The sequence below is a fragment of the Lutra lutra genome, chromosome 4, assembly GCF_902655055.1.
Source record: "Lutra lutra chromosome 4, mLutLut1.2, whole genome shotgun sequence".
Classification (NCBI taxonomy): domain Eukaryota; kingdom Metazoa; phylum Chordata; class Mammalia; order Carnivora; family Mustelidae; genus Lutra; species Lutra lutra.
Window position 1 is genome coordinate 179,868,798 of NC_062281.1, and position 21,439 is coordinate 179,890,236.

General features: G+C 43.0%; 2 protein-coding genes across 3 annotated transcripts in view; one reads left to right on the plus strand and one right to left on the minus strand.

Annotated features, from left to right (window-relative positions):
• The window catches only part of NIPAL3 (NIPA like domain containing 3), a 53,547-nt gene extending 49,376 nt beyond the window's left edge, over positions 1-4,171 (minus strand). For both annotated transcript variants that reach the window (XM_047726322.1, XM_047726321.1), the window contains exons 1-2: positions 4,042-4,171; positions 426-731 (exon numbers count right to left, since the gene is read on the minus strand). In XM_047726322.1, coding sequence (XP_047582278.1) covers positions 426-518 — 93 coding nt within the window. In that variant the 5' untranslated portion in view covers positions 519-731; positions 4,042-4,171. The remainder of the gene's footprint in view (positions 1-425; positions 732-4,041) is intronic.
• Positions 4,172-5,760: 1,589 nt separating this feature from the next.
• STPG1 (sperm tail PG-rich repeat containing 1) overlaps positions 5,761-21,439 on the plus strand; it is a 48,280-nt gene continuing 32,601 nt past the window's right edge. Inside the window, exons 1-4 of the mRNA XM_047726550.1 lie at positions 5,761-5,846; positions 8,346-8,457; positions 10,835-10,975; positions 19,174-19,292. Of these exons, the coding sequence (XP_047582506.1) occupies positions 10,903-10,975; positions 19,174-19,292 (192 nt within the window). The 5' untranslated portion in view covers positions 5,761-5,846; positions 8,346-8,457; positions 10,835-10,902. The remainder of the gene's footprint in view (positions 5,847-8,345; positions 8,458-10,834; positions 10,976-19,173; positions 19,293-21,439) is intronic.

The window sequence follows — 21,439 nt, forward strand, 5'->3', positions numbered from 1 at the left end:
ATGATATGGGGTAATAGCCCACACACAGGCTTAAGTGAAACAACTGAGACACAAAACTTTCTGTACAGTCTGATCCTAAATGTGTAATACCAAAAAAAGACAGGAAGGAAATATCCTGAAATATGAGCAAAGCTTGTCTCCAAGTAATAGAGTAAGTGAATCTTCTAAGCGGGAATGCATTCCTTTAACAATGTTTCTCTACCTTTCCATTTTGATGTCTTTCTCTAACCCCCTATTTTTATGTATTTCCACAAGCATTTCTTTTCCCTGGATTACACATTCTCCTACCCGTGGGGTGGGGGGGCAGCTGCCTGTTTCTGCCAGTGACAGGTACACAGGCCTTGGACATGTCTGTTAGCCAGGGCTGTACTGTGTTACTTAATGGTTAGAAAAACACAACATTGCAAAACCACAAAAACTCTTGCCTTGTAGGAGAAGGAAAGCTCGGTGAGCGGGTGGGCGCTGCTTGTGGGTGGCAGCTGGCGCAGCTGCAGGGCGGCGCCGTGGGCTCGGTCCATGGTGTCCTACAGCCACTTTCCCTGGGCCCAGCCTGGGAGCCGGAGCTGCTGCTGCTCTGCGGGGCCAACCCTGGAGACCATCTTTCCCGGCGGTGTTCACCTCCTCTCACCAGCCATGGGAGGACGGACAGCTTCTCTCTCACCTCCACGCAGAGAAGTGCCAAATTCTGCCGCTCCCAAGCAGACAGTGTGATTCCTTGTCCTGGTGGTGCTCTAGGGAGGTGGGGAGGAGCATTAAAAATGCATGAACAGTGAGACATAGAGCCCAGCTTTGTTACCAGAGGAGGAAACACTATGGGCACAAAACACAACCTCTCATGAGAAGTGAAACCATTAAAAAAACTGTATCAGGCCTTTGGCTCCCTTAATAAAGATGTGGTTCATTTGCCTCAGAACCTTTTCTCCTGGCCCATAAAAGTCAACTTTTCTCTTCCTCTGCTTCTTTTCTCCCATCACATCCTAATTTAAATCCTCCCTTTTCCATCGGCTCCCCTACACATAAGCGGTGGAATACTGAACTTGTCTACCTCTCTAGGACTCCAAGCAAATATCCCAATGCCACAAAAAAGGAAACATCTGTGTTCTAACTTAGGGAAAGAAAAAATGAGAAGAAAAGCTATCTCCATGGATCACAGAAGAACTAAGCTACTACCAGTGGTCAGCTGAGCGCAGGTGAGGTAACACTGGTTACCTCAGTGTAGGTAACACTCCCCCCTGGGAGAAGATCTGTGTGACCAGATCACATCAGCTCTGGGAAACTCAGGTGCCTCACTGTAAAGTGGGGGTAATAATGTGGCCTCAAATAAAATCGGCAATGATAGCAATTTGGACCATTGTTGTAAATTTCATCAGGGGGATATTTTCAGTGCAGGTCAAGTTTTTCTAAAATAAGGAAGAAAGATGAAGCATATGTTCCTAGGGTTCTGGGAGGCATGGCCAGAGCACCTTATACCATGGTGCTAGGTGTTTCTTTGAGGTCCTCGTATAGTAAAAAGAAAAAAAAAATCCATACAAATTTGGATTCTACTACAAAGTCTATGGGTTTTTGTTTTTTTTTTTCCTCTGTGGGGGCTTGAACTTATCACCCTGAGATTAAGACCTGAGCTGAGATTAAGTGTCAGATGGTTAACTGACTGAGCCACCCAGATACCCCTCGACGTTTATTTTAATATAAAAATGTTATAGCTTTTCATCTGTCATATGCTACCTGTTTGCCTTGGCCAAGTCATTTAACTTTCCAGGCAGTTTTCTCTGCTGAAAATACAGATAATAACACCTCTACTCCCCGCCACCATAGGGTTGTTGTGAGAATTTGGTGTAATAATGCAAGTATAATGCATGCACAGCAAATGGCCAGATGAATGTCAGCTGTTATTAGTATTAATTTTATTTCTACCAGCTTAATTATTGAATTGACCCACAGATCTTCCTTTCTTTCATGTAACCAGGTAACAAATATTTATGCAGGGCTTCCTATGTGCCAAATAGATACAGCCTCTGCTATGCCCCCACGGCTTCAGAAAGTTGCCTTCTGTGTCTTGAAACTTCCAGTTCCTTCTGTTATTTAGCTCTACCCCCAGGAATGCTGGTTCCTGGTGTGAACAGCACAGTCATATGTCACAGGGCTAACACTGTGTCCAGCATCTAGGAGACATTGGATGCAGGGCTTAGCACTGGGGCAGCCACAAAGACCATTTGGCTCAGGTCTCACTTTGTTGAAGAGCCTCAAAATTCAATGATTGCTGCTTCCTCCAGATGAGATTATACATTTGGTATATATACACATATACATATGGTGTGTGTGTGTATATATGTGTGTATACATATATATGTATATACATACATATATATTTATGTGTGTGTATATATATACACACACACAAAGTATATACAAGGTACACTCATCAGATAATTTCATAACTGATATTCCAGAACCAGACCTCCCTGTGAAAACCAATGAATATTTGCAACCTTGTGAAAAGCATAATTATTCTTCACTGTACTTCCTTGTGTGGGTGAAAAGCATGACTGTGTTAAATTTAGGTATTTTAATGTTTTGAATATAGCAGCCTTAGGAAGGAAGAATGGCCCAGGGAGAGACCTCAGAGAGACCCTTGCAGGCCTTCAAGCTGGCCTAGATCTGAAGGGGGCACTGCAGCCCGAACTGGAAAGATGTCTCCTGAATCCCCCGTTCAACGGCAGCTTGCCAAGGCCCGGCCCAGAGCCCAGCATGGTGACCTCCATACACCACCTACTGACTGGCTAAAGGCAGGCCTGTGGAGCACCTGGGGCAGCTCACAGTCAAGAATGGAATGGCTTACTCAGGCCTAATCAACCACAACTCCGGAGATCCCACAGCTGTAACCAGCCCCGCCCACAGGATGTCAGAGAAAGCAAACAGGCCTTGAGGACATGCCAATGGGGGTGATGGAAACCTGGGCCTCCTAACCTTCTTTGGACCAGCTGCTCTGTTCAGGTGGGTTTCTGTTTTTGCTTTTGTTTGTGAAGTTGTTGCTGTCATTCAAGTCCCTTCTAAAAAGCAGATTCCCTCTTTGCCCATGGGCCAAGGCCTCTGAGGCATCCCCTGCAAAGTCAGGAGGCTTTCCCTCAGCTAGGTAGGAGTTAGGACAAAAAGATCTGGAGGAACTCTTTGCACGTTGCTCTCCCTTTAAGGTGCACATTGTCTACCTAGTGCATCTCCTTTTCTGCCTTCAGAGCATTTTTCCAGCACTAACATATGCCCAAGAGGCAAGTGGCCAACTCTGTGTTCCCAGCGACCCTTAACGCTGAGGCCCTCAGAGCCAGCAGTAAGCACAGAGTCATTGACTCAAAAATGTAAAGATAATTCTAGGTGCTTGCTTCCATTCCATTCCCCCCGACCATATCTCAATGAATTATTTCACCAACCCACAGAGCAGGCTGGACAGATGAGAGGACCACAGCTCATAGCTGCTGAGAGTAGTGTATTAGAATTTGGCTCTATCTGGGAAAAAAAAAAAATCAATAAAACACGCCCTTTTCCACCACCTGACGATTCAGCTTCTGGCTGGTAGTGAGTGCTTGTTACAAAGCCCTTTCCCTTTCCTGGGCTTTGGCTCACTAAAGGGTTACATTCCTCCCCTACCATTGAACTGGAAACTATAACTTCCAGCAGCCAGTGTAGATCAAGAATTCCTTCCCGTATCCCACCTGCTAACTCCACCATCTGCTATTGTCAGGAAGCCCGAGTCGGCGTGTAGAGGAATAATTTTGGCAAAGTTACTGCATTTCACTTCCTGATTTGGTAAAGCCTGCCATCACCTATATTAAGGCAAACCTATGCCCCCCTCCCTTCGCTAAAATGGGGGGGGGGGGGGACCATTGCAAGGCAGCGAGACCCAGACCTGCAAGGCAGGTGACAGCAAGAAGGAAGGGTATTAGTACTAGGGGGCGTTAGATGATTCCAAATGCATTACCTTTCCTGAAAACAAAAAACGAAGGTTGATTTCAAGTCCCCCCTGCCTCAGGCTTGATCACTACTCACCCGGGCGGCGTCTCCTCTGAGGCCCACCTATCCCAGGTTTCTGAGAAACGACTCAGACTCTCCGCACCATCCGGAGGCACAGCCTCCTTAATTCCTTCCCCAACTCTGGAGCTGCCTGGGTGCTGCAGTGTTTTGCTTTCAAAGGCCACGATCTGATTTGTCAGGCCGCCTGCCGGTCAGAAGCTGGCGGGGACTTCTTGCAGGCGAGTGGCTGCGAGGAGGGAGGTGGGCGGGACAGCCCCCGGCTATTGGCTGCGCCGCAAAGCTTGCTTGAGGCGTAGGGGCAGCGACTTGGGGAGGCGGCCCCGGTCTTGAGCTTTGCTCTCACCTGGAGGGGGCCCCTCTAGCGGCCGCGCCAAGGACGTTGGAACAAACCCCTCTCTCCCTCTCCACCTGTACGGGGTGCTGGGGTGACTGCTCACTTCCCCTGCCCGCCAGGTGAGCAGCCTGCCAGGAGTCCAACCTTCCAGTTCTCAGCGCCACCTCCCGGGCTTTGCTCCTGCTGTTCCTCCGCCTTACACTGTCCGCGTGCCTTCAGATCCTTCACGACCCTCAAGACCCGGCTCCCACAAAGCCGTCTCAGTACTCGGGGCATATACAATGTCCTTGCGGGCGCTCCCCTAACACCTGTTAGCTGCGCTATGTACCAACCCTCCCAGCGCGTCCGCCGCTCCGCAATGCCCAAGGTCCTAGCACTGCGTGAATGCTTCCTAACGTACAACGGATACAGTAAGCAATAAGAGTAATCAACACGTGCATGGAGCTTACACCTTTTCACTTACACGCATCTCATTTCAGATCCTCGCAGGAACCCCCTGAGTGAGATTTTGAGCTCATGCCCATTTTACAGATGAAGAAATGGCATTCGGGCCCAGACCCCAAGGAGGAGAAAGAGCCAATTTGGGTTCAGATCTGGAGGCAGAGAGAGCTCAGAGGGAACACCAGAGAGCAGAACGAGGTTGGCATTTCGTAGGAACCTCCCAAAGAACAGCGTGGCTGGTGCAAGATTTTTCTGGGGCGTGGGTAGTAGGAGCTGCCATCAGCAGACCTGGCTAGGGACAGAGGTTTGGATTCATCCTAAATTTAAAGGGGGGCATTGCAGGTGCTGCACCGGGAAGTGACAAGATCACTGTGACTGCTCTGAAGCTTGCAAAGAGGGGCTCTAGGAACACTGTATGTCTGTTCTTGTATCGTTGCCCGTATCAGTCTTTTTTCTTTTACTATTATACACAGGGCTTGGATGAATGTTAGTTTTCTTCTTCCTTTTAAAAACATATTTTATTTATTTATTTGAAACGAGAGAGCAGGAGAGCACAAGCAGTGAGAGTGGCAGAAGGAAAGGGAGAAGTAGGCTCCCCACTGAGCAGGGAGCCCGATGTGAGTCTGGATCCCAGGACTCCGGGATCACAACCTGAGCCAAAGGCAGTTCTTAATCAACTGAGCCACCCAGGCGCCCTAGTCGTAGTCTTCTAACTAGGATTTCCGGGTAGGCAAAATTCTAAGGCTCTTGGTCTATAGCAAGATATTTGAGGGGTCATTTAGATAACCCCCTCTTAGGTTTCCCCACTAGTTGTGATGTAATTAACCCAAACCCTAAAATTCTAGCGGTTTCCCTAAGGTTGTTTTTTTTTTTGAAACACCTTTAATGATTGGCCAACAACTTTTCACGCTAAAGAAACGGAAGAAACCATTGGCTGATTACTCATGAGGCAGCCTAAAGGAGGACTCTAGAATGTTAGGCCCGTGGTTGCCATAGCAACGGGGAGGCTGGGTAGCCCAGATTCAGCCCAGGGAGACCCAAGGAGGTAGGAGGCAGTTCCTGTCTGGGAACCGGTGGGGTGGGAGGGTCGTGGGGAGGAGGATCTGCTAGGTGCGTGTTTGTTGGTGCCCCAGGGTGGGAAGAAGCCACAGTCGCAGGTGCTCCTCCCTGATGGTGTGCCCTCCAAGGCCCCGCCCCCACAAAAGGGGTGCTGATAATCACGGGGTGCCCTCCCCCCACGGGACTCCTGCAAGGGGCGTGGGCCTCTGACTCCCCTCTGCCTCTGTGAGCGTGCAAACGAATGAGGTACTGGGGCAGTGGGTGGACGGAAAAAGAGCTGAGTTCTAATCCCAGGTCCACTCCAGCTCCTTGGGCGTCCCTCAGCAAAATTCTTCCCTGCCTGGGCCTCAGTGTATCCATCCCTAAGATGAAAGGGTAAGATTGGAATTTGGTAGTCACTAGCGGGCTGTAAAGCTCCTTCCTGCTCTTTGAATGCTTTCCTGGTTTCTCATATGAAAAATATGAAGTGGATTATTTCCCTGGGTATGCTTTGAAAAATGGAAAATACTTTCAAGATGTACCATAGCATCATGTATAACTGAATTGATAAAAATCTCATGTCCTCCAAACTGCTCACGCAAATACCAGAAAATTCCACATAAGGTAAAAAGCATACAGGATTTAGTATGTATTGACATACACTGCACATTAATATGCAGGTATAAGTGTATAAAATACGTGATAATGCTATAACCCGAATGATTTTTTTTAAAGAAACATATAGTAGAGTGGAAACGCATTTGTATTTATAGTCTGATGAGTTAAATCCTCACAGAATGTAGCTCCCAAAGAAAGAGTTGTATAAGACTACATCAGCAGGCACTATGGCTAGGACATATGTACCCCTAGTATTCATTCATTACTCAGATATTATTGAGCAACTACTATGTGCCAGGAAACAGACTGGGGATTTAGTGAGGAACATTCTATCCAGAGACCATAAGCAAAAAAGTACATGTAAAATACGGTGTTGGGTAGTGAAAAGTGCATTGAGAAACATAAGGCAGAGTCGGGTAGAGAGTGGCGGTGGTGCTCCTTGAGAGAGACTGGTTAAGGAAGACAGTCTGAGGAGACAGTTTGAGGAGAGACCCAGATGAATTTGTGACAGGGGCAAAAGATGATCCCCAGCATAGGGAAGGGAGGAATCTGCATGCTGCAAGGAGGTATTGGAGAAGCTGAAAAGGTCCCGTGGCTTTAGATGGGGGGATATGACAGCTGCCTTTGAAGATTTGAAGAACAGTCATATAGAACAGTGGCTTTCAAATTTTTGGACAGTGACCTATGGTAAGAAATGCATTTTATACTGTGGTCCAGCAGATACGTACATGACAAACAAAAACTTCACGAAAGACTGCAGGCTGTGACTTGCATTTTGAAAATCACTAATGCGGAAGAGGAGTGAGTTTTACTCCAGGCTGGTTCCCAGCGGTGGTCTTAGGGTGAGTGAAGGGGGAAAAAAATGAATCAGCTTTGATATAAGCAGGAAATTTCTAGTAACTGGAACTACCCAACGGTGAACTGCCTCGGGAATTTTCAAAGTGAAAAGTTCTGGGGAAGCCCAGCATTCTGTGAAAATTCGATAGCCTCAAATATTTGCTTTATATTTTGAAAACTATATGCGATATCCTGGTTTTAAAAAAACAACCATATCCACTCAGGGCTGCCAAATGTCAAAATTCAGCATGTTAACATTCAGCAGATGCTGCCTTAGTGGGTATGATAGTGGTTAAGAGTGAGCGGAAGTCAGACTTCTAGGTTCAAAGCCTGATTCCATCTCTTAATTCTGGTGTGACCTTGAGCAAGTCACCTAACTCCTCTCTCTAAACTTCAGGTTTTTTTTTTAAAGATTTTATTTGTTTATTTGACAGAGAGAGATCACACGTAGACAGAGAGGCAGGCAGAGAGAGAGAGAGGGAAGCAGGCCCCTGCTGAGCAGAGAGCCTGATGCGGGACTCGATCCCAGGACCCTGAGATCATGACCTGAGCTGAAGGCAGTGGCTCAACCCACTGAGCCACCCAGGCGCCCTAAACTTCAGTTTTCTTATCTACCAAATGAGGCTAATACCTCACTGGATTATTGTAAGGACAGCATGCAGAATTCTATACAAGGTGTTGAAGACTGTAAGCATTCAATAAATGATAACTATTATTTTAAGCTGTTACTACATTATTCCTATGGATGTGTTAAAATCTAATATTCATAAAAGCCTCCTGTGGACCAGACAACATCATCTACTTCATCATATGGACCATCATATTTAATCCATAAGCACCTTGAGAAGAAAGTCCTGTCATCATTCTTAGTTGATGGAGGGGGCAGTGGGGTCAAAAGATGAAGGGACTTAGAACTAGGAAGTGGCAGAGCATAACCTTGAACCCAGGGATACTTCTGATTACTGTACGGTTACTCACCTGGGAGTTGCCTGGGCATATGCCATTGATAAGGAAGGTGGTATATCTTCATTATTCTTTTCTGAGATTCTAGGTCCATGACATTCTGTCATGAACAGTGACACAAGGAACTGCAGCGCTAGGGCACATCTGGGCGGCGCTCCGTTCACACCTGGTCTGCACCTGGTCTCATCCTGGCTTCACAGGTATGCATACCAATGCCAGAAAGCATTATCAGTAGTTGCCTTTAAGGGTTAGGATCATGGATTGTTTTAGAAAGTCTTTTTAATTTCCTGTATTTTCCAAAAATTTGATAAGGTGCCCATATCACCATTGTAATAGGAAGCTTAATTTTTTTTCTCATCACTTGTAATTCTAGCATGTGAGTACATTTTAATTTTTTATCATTTGTTTATTTTTTAATTAACCTTTGTTTGAGTGTAGTGGATAAGCAATGTTACATTTGTTTCAGGCATACAACACAGCGATTTGCCAAGTTTGAACATTATGCTGTGCTCACCTCATTAGTGCATTTATAAAATAAGAGCTTTAAACAGACACATGAAAAAATGTTCATCATCGTTAGCCAACAGGGAGATTCAAATCAAAACCACATCTAGATACCACCTTACACCAGTTAGAATGGCCAAAATTAACAAGACAGTAAACAACGTGTGTTGGAGAGGATGTGGAGAAAGAAGAACCCTTTTACACTGTTGGTGGGAATGCAAGTTGGTGCAGCCACCTTGGAAAACAGTGTGGGATTCCTTAAGAAATTAAAAATAGAGATACCCTAGGACCCTGCAATTGTACTACTCGGTATTCACCCCAAAGATTAAAAAAAAAGTGAAAAGAAGGGCCTTCTGTACCCCAGTGTTCATAGCAGCAATGGCCACAGTTGCCAAACTGTGGAAAGAGACAAGATGCCCTTCAACAGACGATTGGATGAAGAAGATATGGTCCATATATACAATGGAATGTTATGCCTCCATCAGAAAGGATGAATACCCAACTTTTGTATCAACATGGATGGGACTGGAGGAGATTATGCTGAGTGAAATAAGTCAAGCAGAGAAAGTCAATTATCATATGGTTTTACTTACTTATGGAGCATAAGGAATAACAGGAGGACATTAGGAGAAGGAAAGGAAAAGTGAATGGGGGAAATTGGAGGGGGAGATGAACCATTAGAGGCTGTGGGACTCTTAGAAACAAACTGAGGGTTTGGAGGGGAGAGGAGTGGAAGGTTGGGAGAACTGATGGTGGGTATTAAGGAGGGCACGTATTGCATGGAACACTGGGTGTGGTGCATAAACAATGAATCTTGGATCACTGAAAAAATAAACTAAAAATTAAAAAAACAAATAAGATAGCTTTATTGTAGCTAAGAAAGTAGATGGTAGAAGTACTGAGTACCTAGTAGAAGTACTAAGACAAAGACATAGCACTGTAGCATGGTAAGTGAATGGTAGCTGCTTTTATATATCCTAAAAGACATTTTTATACTGGAGTGGTCATGTTGCTGTGAGCATTATTGATTTCTGTTGCTCTGAATCTCTTAGTTTCTTGGAGTGTGTTGCCAATAACTCTCATGAATATTAAAATTTCAGTATAGAGTGTTAAGCAGAGAAGATGAGGAGCATTGCAGCTGTGAGAAAGTCAAGTGAGGAACAAACACTGACAGTGGAAAGGATTTGTAGAGCGCGCCATCATTCTTTCTGTCCTTTCCTTTGTTAGTAAATGGTGTGGATTCTTGAGGAGAAAAAGATGGGCAAAATAGAACTCGTCTGTCCATGAAAGAGGAACAGCTATGGAAACTGAATCCTGCTCCTGCTGTTAACAACTAAAACCCAGACTCCCATGAAGCAACTGGTTTTAGGCATAAGACAATTTGATTTGGCAATTCCTGAGAGGAAAACCAAGGCGAGCCTTGCAGTTACCCGAGCTTCCTGCTGTGGGCGGTGTCCAGGCCACGGTTTAGGAAGGGGGTACCCAAACAAAGCCCAGCCCAGCTTTCTGGGCTGGAGACATAGAAATCCGAGTTCAGGGAGCCCAGAGTTTGGAATCAATAGAGGAGAACGCCCAGAGGAGGCACCTGCACAGAACAGTATATACTGTTTGATTACATGTATATGACATTCTAGAAAAGGCAATTGTTGGGACAGAAAGCAAAGCAATGGTTGCTATATCCCAGGGTTGGGAGGGTACTGAAGGCAAAGAAACCTAGGAAATTCTTTGGGATGATGGGGTTATTTGTGTCTAATTGTGATGGCATTTGACACAATTGTACACATTTGCCAAAAATTAAAACTAAGGAATTATATTGTGTCGGTCAATTATCTTGATAAGAACACATTTATAAAATCCAAGCTTTCAGTAGCTCTGTAAGCAACACCAACAATGAACACTTACATAATTCTCGTTACAGGCAGTGCGATGTGCTTGTGAGTTAGGGTCGTAGAACTAGGTAAATCTCAGCCCCTACACGCAAGATTGCTCAGTCTGTTCTGCAGATAGAACAGAACCCAATCTACATAGTTAAAGTGAAATGATCCCTACAAATGCTGTGTTTTGCTGTTCCAGGTACTTAGAAGAACATGTAGTAGAGTTTTTCATCAAACAAATGGAACATATCACAGAACTTTGCTAAGATGGACAACTCAGCGCGCAAAGACCAACACCCTGACAAAAAATATTCCAGCCATCCCAGCAAATTACAGAAAGGTCTTGTGAATTTATTAACAGATATCTTTGAGGGGAAGAGAGAACCTTTTTTTTAAGATCTTATTTATTTGTTTGAGAGGGAGGGAGAGTGAGAGTATGAGAGGGGAGGGGCAAAGGAAGAGGGAGAAACAGACTCCCCACTGAACAGGAAACAGAACTTGGGGCTCTGTCCCAGGACCCTGAGATCGTGACCCAAGCCAAAGGCAGACAGACACTTTAACTGACTGAGCCACCCATGCACCCTGAGAATTCTTGACCTATGTTCTTTTTGGCACATAAGAACACATATGTTGAATTCTGGGTCATACCAACAAGGCCACCCTTAAGACATATCACATAAATTGCTTTTGGTGGCTCCTCACTGCTTCTAGAATAAGGACTGGGAAGAAAGTGTGAAAAGAGAATGAGGAGAGAAGGGGGAGGAAGTCTATTCACCACACTTGTTCTTTCTACATTTCTAGTAAGAATCCCCATCTTCACACTTAGAGGTGTAAAGAGATCTACTCTCTCGATTCCTAAAATTAATGCAAGCCCCCCACACTGTGGGTTGGTGACAAGTTTAACTCCAGCCATTAGGGGCACAAATCCCATGTTCTGCTTGTTTCAAGTTTTGGATCTTTCTCAGTAGAAAGAGGTGATGGGATGCCTGGGTGGGGGATGGGAGGAAGCCCTCAGGTCATTGTTTATCCATCCACACAGGTGAGAGTTCCACTGTCCCAGCCCACAGGCTCCCTTTGGTTTTGTTGGTTCTGGACCACACCTGGTTAGGAATCATTTCTGGGGCTGAAAACCTCATTCCAAGATCCTTACTCCTCTGGTTTTTCTTTCTTTTGGGGTCTTTCCTCCTCCCTGGTACGCTTCTAGATTTCCTACTGCTCTCCAACTCAGAGCCAGACCTTACTTTTTCCCCTCCTTTGACTTTGTGCTATCTCTTCTTCTTTAATACTTTTAAAAATTGAAGGATGATATATATTCAGAAAAAGTACACAAATCATAATTATACAGCTTAGTAAATATTCATAATGAAAATACAACCAATAGAATAATTCTCTCAGACCAAGAAAATAGAATCGTAGCAGTATCCCAAAGACCCTGTCTTGTTGCTTCCCTTTCTCTGTGAAAGTAAACACTAGAGCTATCCTGACTTCTAATACAGTAATTACTTTAGCCTGTTACTGAACTTTAAGATTTATTTATTTTTTTATTTGACAGAGATCATAAGGAGACAGAGAGGCAGGCAGAGGAAGGGAAGCAGGCTCCCTGCTGAGCAGAGCTGAGCAGAGAGCCCGATTCAGGGCTCGATCCCAAGACCCTGGGATCATGACCTGAGCTGAAGGCAGAGGCTTTAACCCACTGAGCCACCCAGGCGCCCCTGTTATTGAACTTAAAAAAAAGGAGATTTATTTATTTTAGAGAGACAGAGGCAGAACATGCGCATCTGCGCCGTGGGAACAGGGGAGAGAGAATCCCAAGTAGACGCCCCTCTGAACACAGAGCCCATGGTGGGGTGGGCTTGATCTCATGACCCTGAGATCCCAATATGAGTGCAAAGCAAGAGTCAGATGCTTACCCCACTGAGCTACCCAGGTGCCCCGCCACTGTTTTTAAATTTCAGATAAATTGGAATCATACAATATGAACTTTTTTCTCTAGCCTTTTCCCACTCATGTTTGAGAGGTTGAACTTCATGTTTCATGTATCAGTTAATGGTTCATTTTCATGGCTATAAAGTTTTATTCTGTTTGAATACACTGCCAATTATTTATCCATTCTATTATTGAGGACATTTGGGTTGTTTCCAGTTTGGGGCTGCTATGAATAGATGCTTTTCTAACTAGGCTCATACATGTTTTGGGGACATACGTGGAATATATGTACGTCATCTATGCCTCAGAGTAGAATCGCTGGATCCTACGATGTGTTTATGATCAGCTTGGTGGATACCGCCATTTTTCCTAAGTGGTTTTGCCAATTTTACTTCTGTACAAGCAACGTATGAGAATTCCAATTGCTCCACATCACCACCGACATCTTTTGCATGTAATGGTTTTAATTTGCATTGCTCTTTGATCAATGAGATCGAGCAATTTTTCATATGCTGGTTGACCTTTAGAATATTCTCTTTGGAGGAATGATTGTTCAAGCTTTTTGTCCCTTTTTTATTGGATTTCTCTTATTTTTACGAGTTCTTTAAACCATTCTAGAAATGAGTCCATTTGTCAGCTACAGGGAGAGTAAATCCCTTCTTGCAATCTGTGATTTTCCTTTCCACTCTTAATGGTATGCTAATTGACAGAAGGTCTTAAGTTTAATACAGCCCAATTTATCAGTCCTTTCCTTTTTAGTTACTGTGTATGTCTGTCCTATTTGAGAAATCTTCACCTAACCCCAAATAATTTCTTCTAGAAACTGCATTATTTTACCTTTCATGTCTAGGCCTACAATTCGGTTGGAATCGTTTCTGTGTGTGGGACAAGGTGGATGCGCAATTTTGGTGTTTACTATATCTATATCCAGGTGACCCAGCACCATTTATTGAAAGGCCATTCTTTTTCTACTATTCTGCAGAACTGCCTTTGTCATAAATCAAGTATCTATGTATATGCGGGGTTACTTCTGGATTCTTTATTCAGCTCAAATACTATACTTTTTCTTTTCCAAATACTAAACTGTCTTAATTACTGTAACTTTATAAAAAGTCTTGAATCTAGTAGTATAAATATTTCAGCTTTGTACCTTATCTTGGTGATTCTTGGCCCCATTGCATTTCCATATAAATTTTAGAATCAACTTGTTCATGTCCTAAAAATAAAAATCCTTTCTGTTATTTTGGCTTGGATTGCATTGATTCTAGCAATCAATTTAGGGATAATTCACATCTCTACAATATTGGGTTCTCCCTTCCATGTGCATTTATTTTATTCAAGTCTTCTTAAATTTTTCTCAAAAATGTTTCACAGATCTCTCTGTAGGGATCACATATGTCTTCTTTATGTCTGTCTAGGCATTTGATTTTTATGCTGTTATAAATGGTGATATTTTAATTTCCTTCTCTAATTGTATCCTGATAGAGAAATAAAACAAATGGACTTCTGTATATTGACCTTGATTCTAGTGACCTTACTAAATTCAGTGATTACCCCTCATAGGTTGTCTATAGATTCTCCTCAAATTTTCCCATGTATAATCTTGTCATCTGTGGATAATGACAGCTTTATTTATTCCTTTCTGATCCATACATTTTTATTTATTGCTCTTGATTTTTGTGCTTGCTAGAGCCGGGACAGTATTGAAAAGGAGAGTAACAACAGTCTCGTGGTTTGTCTCTCAGGAAAAAGCTTTTAATATTTCACTATTCAGTATCATGTTTACTATAGGCTTTTGTCATTGATAGCTTTTATCAGATGGAGGAAATTTGCTTCTATTCCTAGTTGGTTAGGGTTTTTTTGTTTTTTTTTTTAAAGATTTTATTTATTTATTTGACAGACAGAGATCACAAGTAGGCAGAGAGGCAGGCAGAGAGAGGGGGAAGCAGGCTCCCTGCTGAGCAGAGAGCCCGATGCGGGGCTCGATCCCAGGACCCTGGGATCATGACCTGAGCCAAAGGCAGAGGCTTAACCCTCTGAGCCACCCAGGCGCCCCAGGTTTTTTTTTTTTTTTTTTTAATAGCAAAAGGACATTAGATTTCATGAAATGCTTTCTGTATCTACTCAACAAATACTTCATCAAAAAAGATATGCAGATTGGAAATAGCAAATGAAGAGATGTTCCGCATCCTTAGCCATTAGGAAAATACACATGGGAACCACAGTGAGATAGTATGACACAGCCCATGGGGTGGCTGAAATGAAAAAGACTGCCCGTGTTGACGAGGATGTGGAAGAACAGTAACTCTCGTATACTAATAGTGGAGACGTACAAAGGCACAACTTTGGGAAAGAGTTTTGCAATTTCTTTAAAAGTTAAACATTTGAGGGCACCTGGGTGGCTCAATTGCTTAAGTGTCTGCCTTCGGCTCAGGTCATGATCCTGAGGTCCCCCATGGTCCTACTCAGGGAAGAGCCTGCTTCTCCCTCTGCTGCTCCCCTACTTGTGCCCTCTCTCAAATAAATAAATAAAATCTTTAAAAAAAAATTAAACATTTGATCCAGCCATCCCACTCCTGAGTATTTACCCAAGAAAAATGAAAACATGTGTCTACTCAGAAGAGTTGTATTGGAATGTAGGTAACAGCTTTTATTTGTCACACCCTCATACTGGCAACAACTCAAATGTCCATCAGCAATGGATTAATATTTCTATATGAGGAAATACCACTCAGCAATAAAATCAATGAAGCGTTAGTACTTCAACAACATGAATGAATGTCAGAATAATTATGCTGAATGAAAGAAGCCAGACAAAAACCATGTACTTTTTTAGTACCTGCTACATGATTCCATTCTGCATCTGCTGAGATGACCATATGTTTTTCTTTTTTAGTTGGTCTATATGGTGAATGACATTGACTTTCAATCATTAATTTATAACCTATCTTTGCATTGCAGAGATAAACTCCACTTGGCCATGATATATGTTTTTTATATATTGTTGGACTTAGTTTACCAAAATTTTCCTAAGAATTTCTGCATGTGTGTTTCTGAGGGAAATTGATCATAGTTGTTCCTCTTACACCCACCATGAATGACTCTGTCTCATTTTGGTGTCAGGGTGATGCTGACCTCCTGAAATGGATGTGGAGATGTCTTATCCTCTTCAGGCTTTTTTTTTTTTTTTAAGATTTTATTTATTTATTTGACAGAGAGATCACAAGCAGGCAGAGAGGCAGGCGGAAGAGAGAGGGGGGAAGCAGGCTCCCTGCTGAGCAGAGAGCCCGATGCGGGGCTCGATCCCAGGACCCTGGGATCATGACCTGAGCCAAAGGCAGAGGCTTTAACCCACTGAGCCACCCAGGTGCCTATTATCCTCTTCAGTCTTATGGGGTAGATTATACAAAATTGATAGGTAGACTGTGCTATAAATGGCAATTAGGTCAAGTTAGGTAATAGTATTGTTCAAGTCATAGATTTTTTTTAAATTTTATTTTTAAGTAATCTCTACACTCAACTTGGGGCTCAAACTCATAGCCTTAGGGTCAAGAGTCACACACTCTACAAACTAAACTAGCCAGGTGCCCCCAAGTCTTTGCATCTTTACTAATCTTCTACCTACTTATTTAAATTATTGAGGGAGGAACTTTTAAATCTGACCATAATTGTGGAATATTCTATTTTTTCTTGTAGTACCATCGGTTTTTGTTTCATGTATTTTATATTTCTTGTTATTGGGTGTATCAGCATTTAGGCTTGTTTTTATTCTCTTGAAGACTTGACCCCGTATGATTATGAAATGATCCTCTTTATTGCAGGTAATATTTTTTACTTTGAAATCTGCTTTGTCTGACATTATCTCTAGCTTTTTCCTGGTTAGTGTTAACATAGTGTATCTTTTCCCATTCTTTTATTTTTGACCTATTTCTGGGATTATATTTAAAGTATATATTTATATATAATATATATATACAATTTAAAAAAAATTTTTTATTTATTTTAGAGAGACAGCATGAGAAAGGAGAGGAGCAGAGGGAGAGGGATAAGCAGAGGGCACAGCCTGGTGCAGGGCTCGATCCAAGACCCGGAGTTCATGACCTGAGCCGAAATCAAGAGTCAGACCCTTAACCAACTGACTCACCCAGGCATCCCTAAAGTATATTTCTTGTAGACAGCATATAGTTAGGTCTTTCTTTCTTATCCCTTTTGACCATCTCTGTCTTTTGATTGGGATGTTTACACTATAGAAATTTGAAATTTAATATTAATATTGGTGTGTAGGTTTAAGTTTACCACTTGCAATTTGCTTGTGATTTGTCCTATCTGTTCCATTTTTACTTTTTTGTCATCTTTTGCATTGAGTAGGGGTTTTTTTGTTTCTATTTTCTATTTTTTGTTTTTATTTCTATTTTATCCCTTTTGTTGGCTCCTGGCTGGCTTCATTGGTGGAGCGTGCAACTCTTAATCTTGGGATTGTGAGTTTGAGCCCTATGTTGGCTGTAGAGAGTCCTCTAAAAGAGTAAAATCTTTAAAAAAAAAAAAGGAATATCCTTTTGCAGTATTTTCTTAGTGACCGCTTTAGGCCTGGTAAACTTTGGCCTTTGGCCGATTCTCACCTGCTGCCTATTTTTATAAATTAAAAATTTTTAAAGATTTTATTTATTTATTTGACACAGGGAGAGAGATCACAAGTAGGTAGAGAGGCAGGCAGAGAGAGAGGGGAAAGCAGGCTCCCCGCCAAGCAGAGAGCCCGATGTGGGTCTCGATCCCAGGACCCTGAGATCATGACCTGAGCCGAAGGCAGAGGCTTTAACCCACTGAGCCACTCAGGTGCCCCTAAATTTTGGTTTTGATTGACTATTTATCTTCTGGTTACGAATTGCATTTTTTCTTCTTTGTATACCTATTAATTCTTAACTGAACACCATATATTTTCCATTTTATTTGTTGGGTGCTTTTGTAGTCCTGCAAATTCTTGTGGTTTGTTCTGCAGTTAAGTTCCTCGGAACCAGTTGGATTCTTTCAAGTCTTGCTGTTAAGTGTTAATCAGCTGACGACTGGCCAGCATTTGATCTAGGGGTGATTTTGCTCTATGTGTGAGGCAAAGCTCTTTGCATACTCTCTCTTCCAGGAATTATAAAGCTTTCCATTCCGATGCGTGGGAATAGGAGCTATTCCTGTGCCTGTGTTCAGGTGTTATTGTTCACTTAATTCTTCTGGTTGATTTTTTCCGCAGCCTTGGGTGGTGTTGTCATATGTGTATCCTGATCAATACTCAGGAAACCACCTGAGGGGAACCCCGAGCAGGTACCCCTCTTTCTCTGCGTGGCTCTCTCTTCTGGTTCTCTGTGAACTCTAGAAGCCTGGTCTTTCTGGGCTTCCTGATTCATTTCCTTAACTCAAAGAGGATGGCCTGGATTCCTCCTTCCTGGGCTGTGGCCTGGAAACTTCTCCAGGCTGTAAGCTGGGGGTCATTTTACTGCTTACCCATTTGCTTCCCACTTCTAGGGGATCCCCATCCTATGTTGCTGCATGTCCAGTGCCCGGAAAACCATCGTTTCATATATTTTGTCTGTGTTTAACTTCTGCTTCCGCAGCTAGGAGGGCAAATCCAGTCCCATTTTGGTTGGAAATGGGAATTCAATTATCCAGAGTGATTTTTAAAAAAATCTTATTTTTCTGGTTGTCGTCCTCCAGAAGCTTGCTTACGTGCAGCTGGTTCTACCAAAGCCAGAAGCCCAAGTGTTTGATCTTCTTTTGAGTCAGGAAACTTTTTTCCTTCCCCCAGGAAATGGCCTTCCATTTACCTTAAAAAAAAAAAAAACAAGAAGCCCCCTTTCTTTGCTGTTTCCTCTGCTGTTGCTTTCAGTTGCTCCATAGACTTTTAGAAACAAAAGCTAGGAAGCCTTGCCTGGGCTGCTTTCTGATTTGTTCTCTCTAGTTCCCTTAAAGAAAAAATACCTAGCCATCCATCTCCTAAATGGGGTTGGGGTGGGGGGTAGGGAGAGAAGGGAGGAAAGGAATAAATATAGTGTATATTTATCTCTCAGATGTTTTCTAGCCATACATTTATTCTGCTTCTTTTACTTCATCCTCAACCTGAGCAAATTAGGTCAGATTGCCACCTCCCCATTATTTCATGCCTTGGTCTGTTGGGTCCTTACCCTGGGCCAGACTTAGGAAGAAGAAACCCAGCTTGGAGCTTAAGGGCCCGGGCTTATGAGACCAACTGTGTTCAAACATGGCTGTTCCCCTGAAGGGCTGTGTGATTTGGGTAAGTGAGTAGGCCTCTGATAAATTACCAAGAGGGAAAGAAAGTAAAGGGAATATTTTTTTTAAAGATTTATTTATTTGACAGAGAAATCACAAGTAGGCAGAAGTAGGCAGAGAAATAAAAATTAGGGGGCACCTGGCTGGCTCAGTGGGTGGAGCGTGAGACTCTCGATCTTGGGGTTGTGAATTCAAGCCCCAGGTTGTGTGTGGCGATTACTTAAAAACATAATCTTGGAAAAACAACAAAAGGAAAACAAAATAAAACTTCAAAGTGCTCTTTGTTTTCTACATTTGTCAATCCTCCGTGCTAAATTTTATTTTGTTTTTGTTGTTTAGGTTTTACTGCTGCATATCCAACACAATCCTCCATTCCTTTTAAAAGCCGGACTTCAACAATTCCAGAATCAGAAAAAAAGGGATTCAATAGTCAAGCCAAGAGATTTTATTATAAAAAGGTAATGACATACTTTTAAGTCTGGGTTTGAGCCAGGGTCACCAGTCGGGCTGGCGCAGTTGCCCCTAGGACCAGTAGAGGGCGGTGTCACCCAAGGAGCCATAGCCTCCTCTCCAGTTGTAGGCCCCGACTGAATTAAAAGAATGAGTTGGGAAGGTATTAGATTCAGGGAGAACAACAGCATCTGGATTTATGGTGCCACATCGAACCCCCCCAAATTTTTTTTAAGAAGAACTGTATTTTAAAATTTATTATAAAAATATAAAATTCAAAAATGGTGTTATGTGAAGTAAAAAGGAAAATCCTTTTCTCTCCCCTTTCCCCCAGCTTCACTCCCTCTGACAGGAGAGGAAATAACAAAGTTTTCCTTAAATAACATGCTAATAAAATTAAAATTGCCTTTGTGATGAAGGCTCCCCTCTTTAACGGAGTATTATTACGGTTCCTGTTCTCACCCTTTTCCCCACATATTTCTATGTCCCTTTTCCTCTTTGATCTGAAAAATTCTGCTGGGATCCTGGTCCTCAGGCAGCTTGGGATTTCACTGGCTAAAGGCCCAAGGGTCTAACCTTCTCCTCCTTCACCACTGGGGGAGCTGAAGTCCCTCACAGACGTCCTTAGACTTTTTAAATTCCTTCGTTCATTTAACTAAGATATTTAAAATAACCTTCTTTTGAAGGAGTCATCCTCTTCAGCTACCTTTTCCTGCATTCTGAGAATGTTTTTGATCTTATAACCTTGCCAAGATGGTGGAGAGGGAAGGAGGAGATGTAGCTTCTGAAGGCAAGTGAGTCAGGAAGGACTTGAGGGGGCGGGGGTTGCTCAGCAAGCCCCTTAGCCCATAGGCCTGTTCCTGCTTTGTTTTTTGTTTTTAAGATTTTATTTATTTATTTGACAGACAGAGATCACAAGTAGGCAGAGAAGCAGGCAGAGAAAGAGGAGGAAGCAGGCTCCCCGCTGAGCAGAGAACCCGATGTGGGGCTCGATCCCGGATCCCAGGACCCTGAGATCATGACCTGAGGCTTTAACCTACTGAGCCACCCAGGCGCCCCCCTGTTCCTGCTTTGTAAACAAGAATGCTAAAGGATAGAATGTTTTTAAGTTCCTTAAGTTTTAACATTTTAGGATTCTAAGAAAGCAAATAGTAAAGAATATAATGCGTGTGTATACACACGTGCATACACACACACACACACACACACACACACACACACACACACACACACACATTTTTAATTACTTGAAAGTCTTCCCCAAAGATGATAAATAAGGTATTTGCTCAGGAGTTTTCTCTCTTCTCCCTCTAGTTTCGCGTGTTTTGCGTGTCCCTCCGTCCCTCTGTCTGTCTCTTCTGTGTGGTATCTCATTTGTCAGGCCAGTGATAACCTATTGTCCATCTCTAGAACACTTGCAATTCCAATAGAAATAATAGCAGCCACCATTGACTGATGCCTACTATGTGTGCAGTCATTTTTAGACCATATCTCTAATCCTCAGAACAATGTTGAAAGGAAGGGTTTATTATCTTAATTTAACAGGAGAGGAAATTGAGGCTTAGGAAAGTTAAATGACCCACCCAAGGTCATATAGCTCAGGGCTTGGCCCATAAGAGGCCCTACATAAATATTTGCTGAATCAACGTGGAAAGAATTAGACATCAGACCCAGGTCTAGCTCACTCCAAAGCCTCATGTTCTTTCCACACACCACCACACCCCCTTTTGTGGCCTGTGAAGCCACACTTTTGATTTATGAAAGTCAGCAGTATGTTTCTGAATAAACCTTAGCAAAACACCCCAAACTCAAGAGAGGGAAAGATGTCAAGCAAGGAGCATCACCGCCATTCTACATGATCTAGTTCTGAAGACTCAAATCCAGAAACCAAATGGGCTGGCGTTTCGAGTGAGCATTTCAGCAACTATTGCCCTTCAGAAAAGTTTCTGTTGAAGGAACCAAGATGGCAGCCAGCCAAAGCTCCAGGCAGCGTTAAATAGAGAAAAGAAATTGCTCAGAAGTTCAATTCGCACTTTCCAAATGGGGCCATGTTGGTTTGTCAACGTGGAAACTCTAAGTACTTGAAAGCCTTCTGTAAATAAGTATGTAAATAATTTTGTGGCAAGAGCATGGGGATCCATAAGTCAGGGTCCCT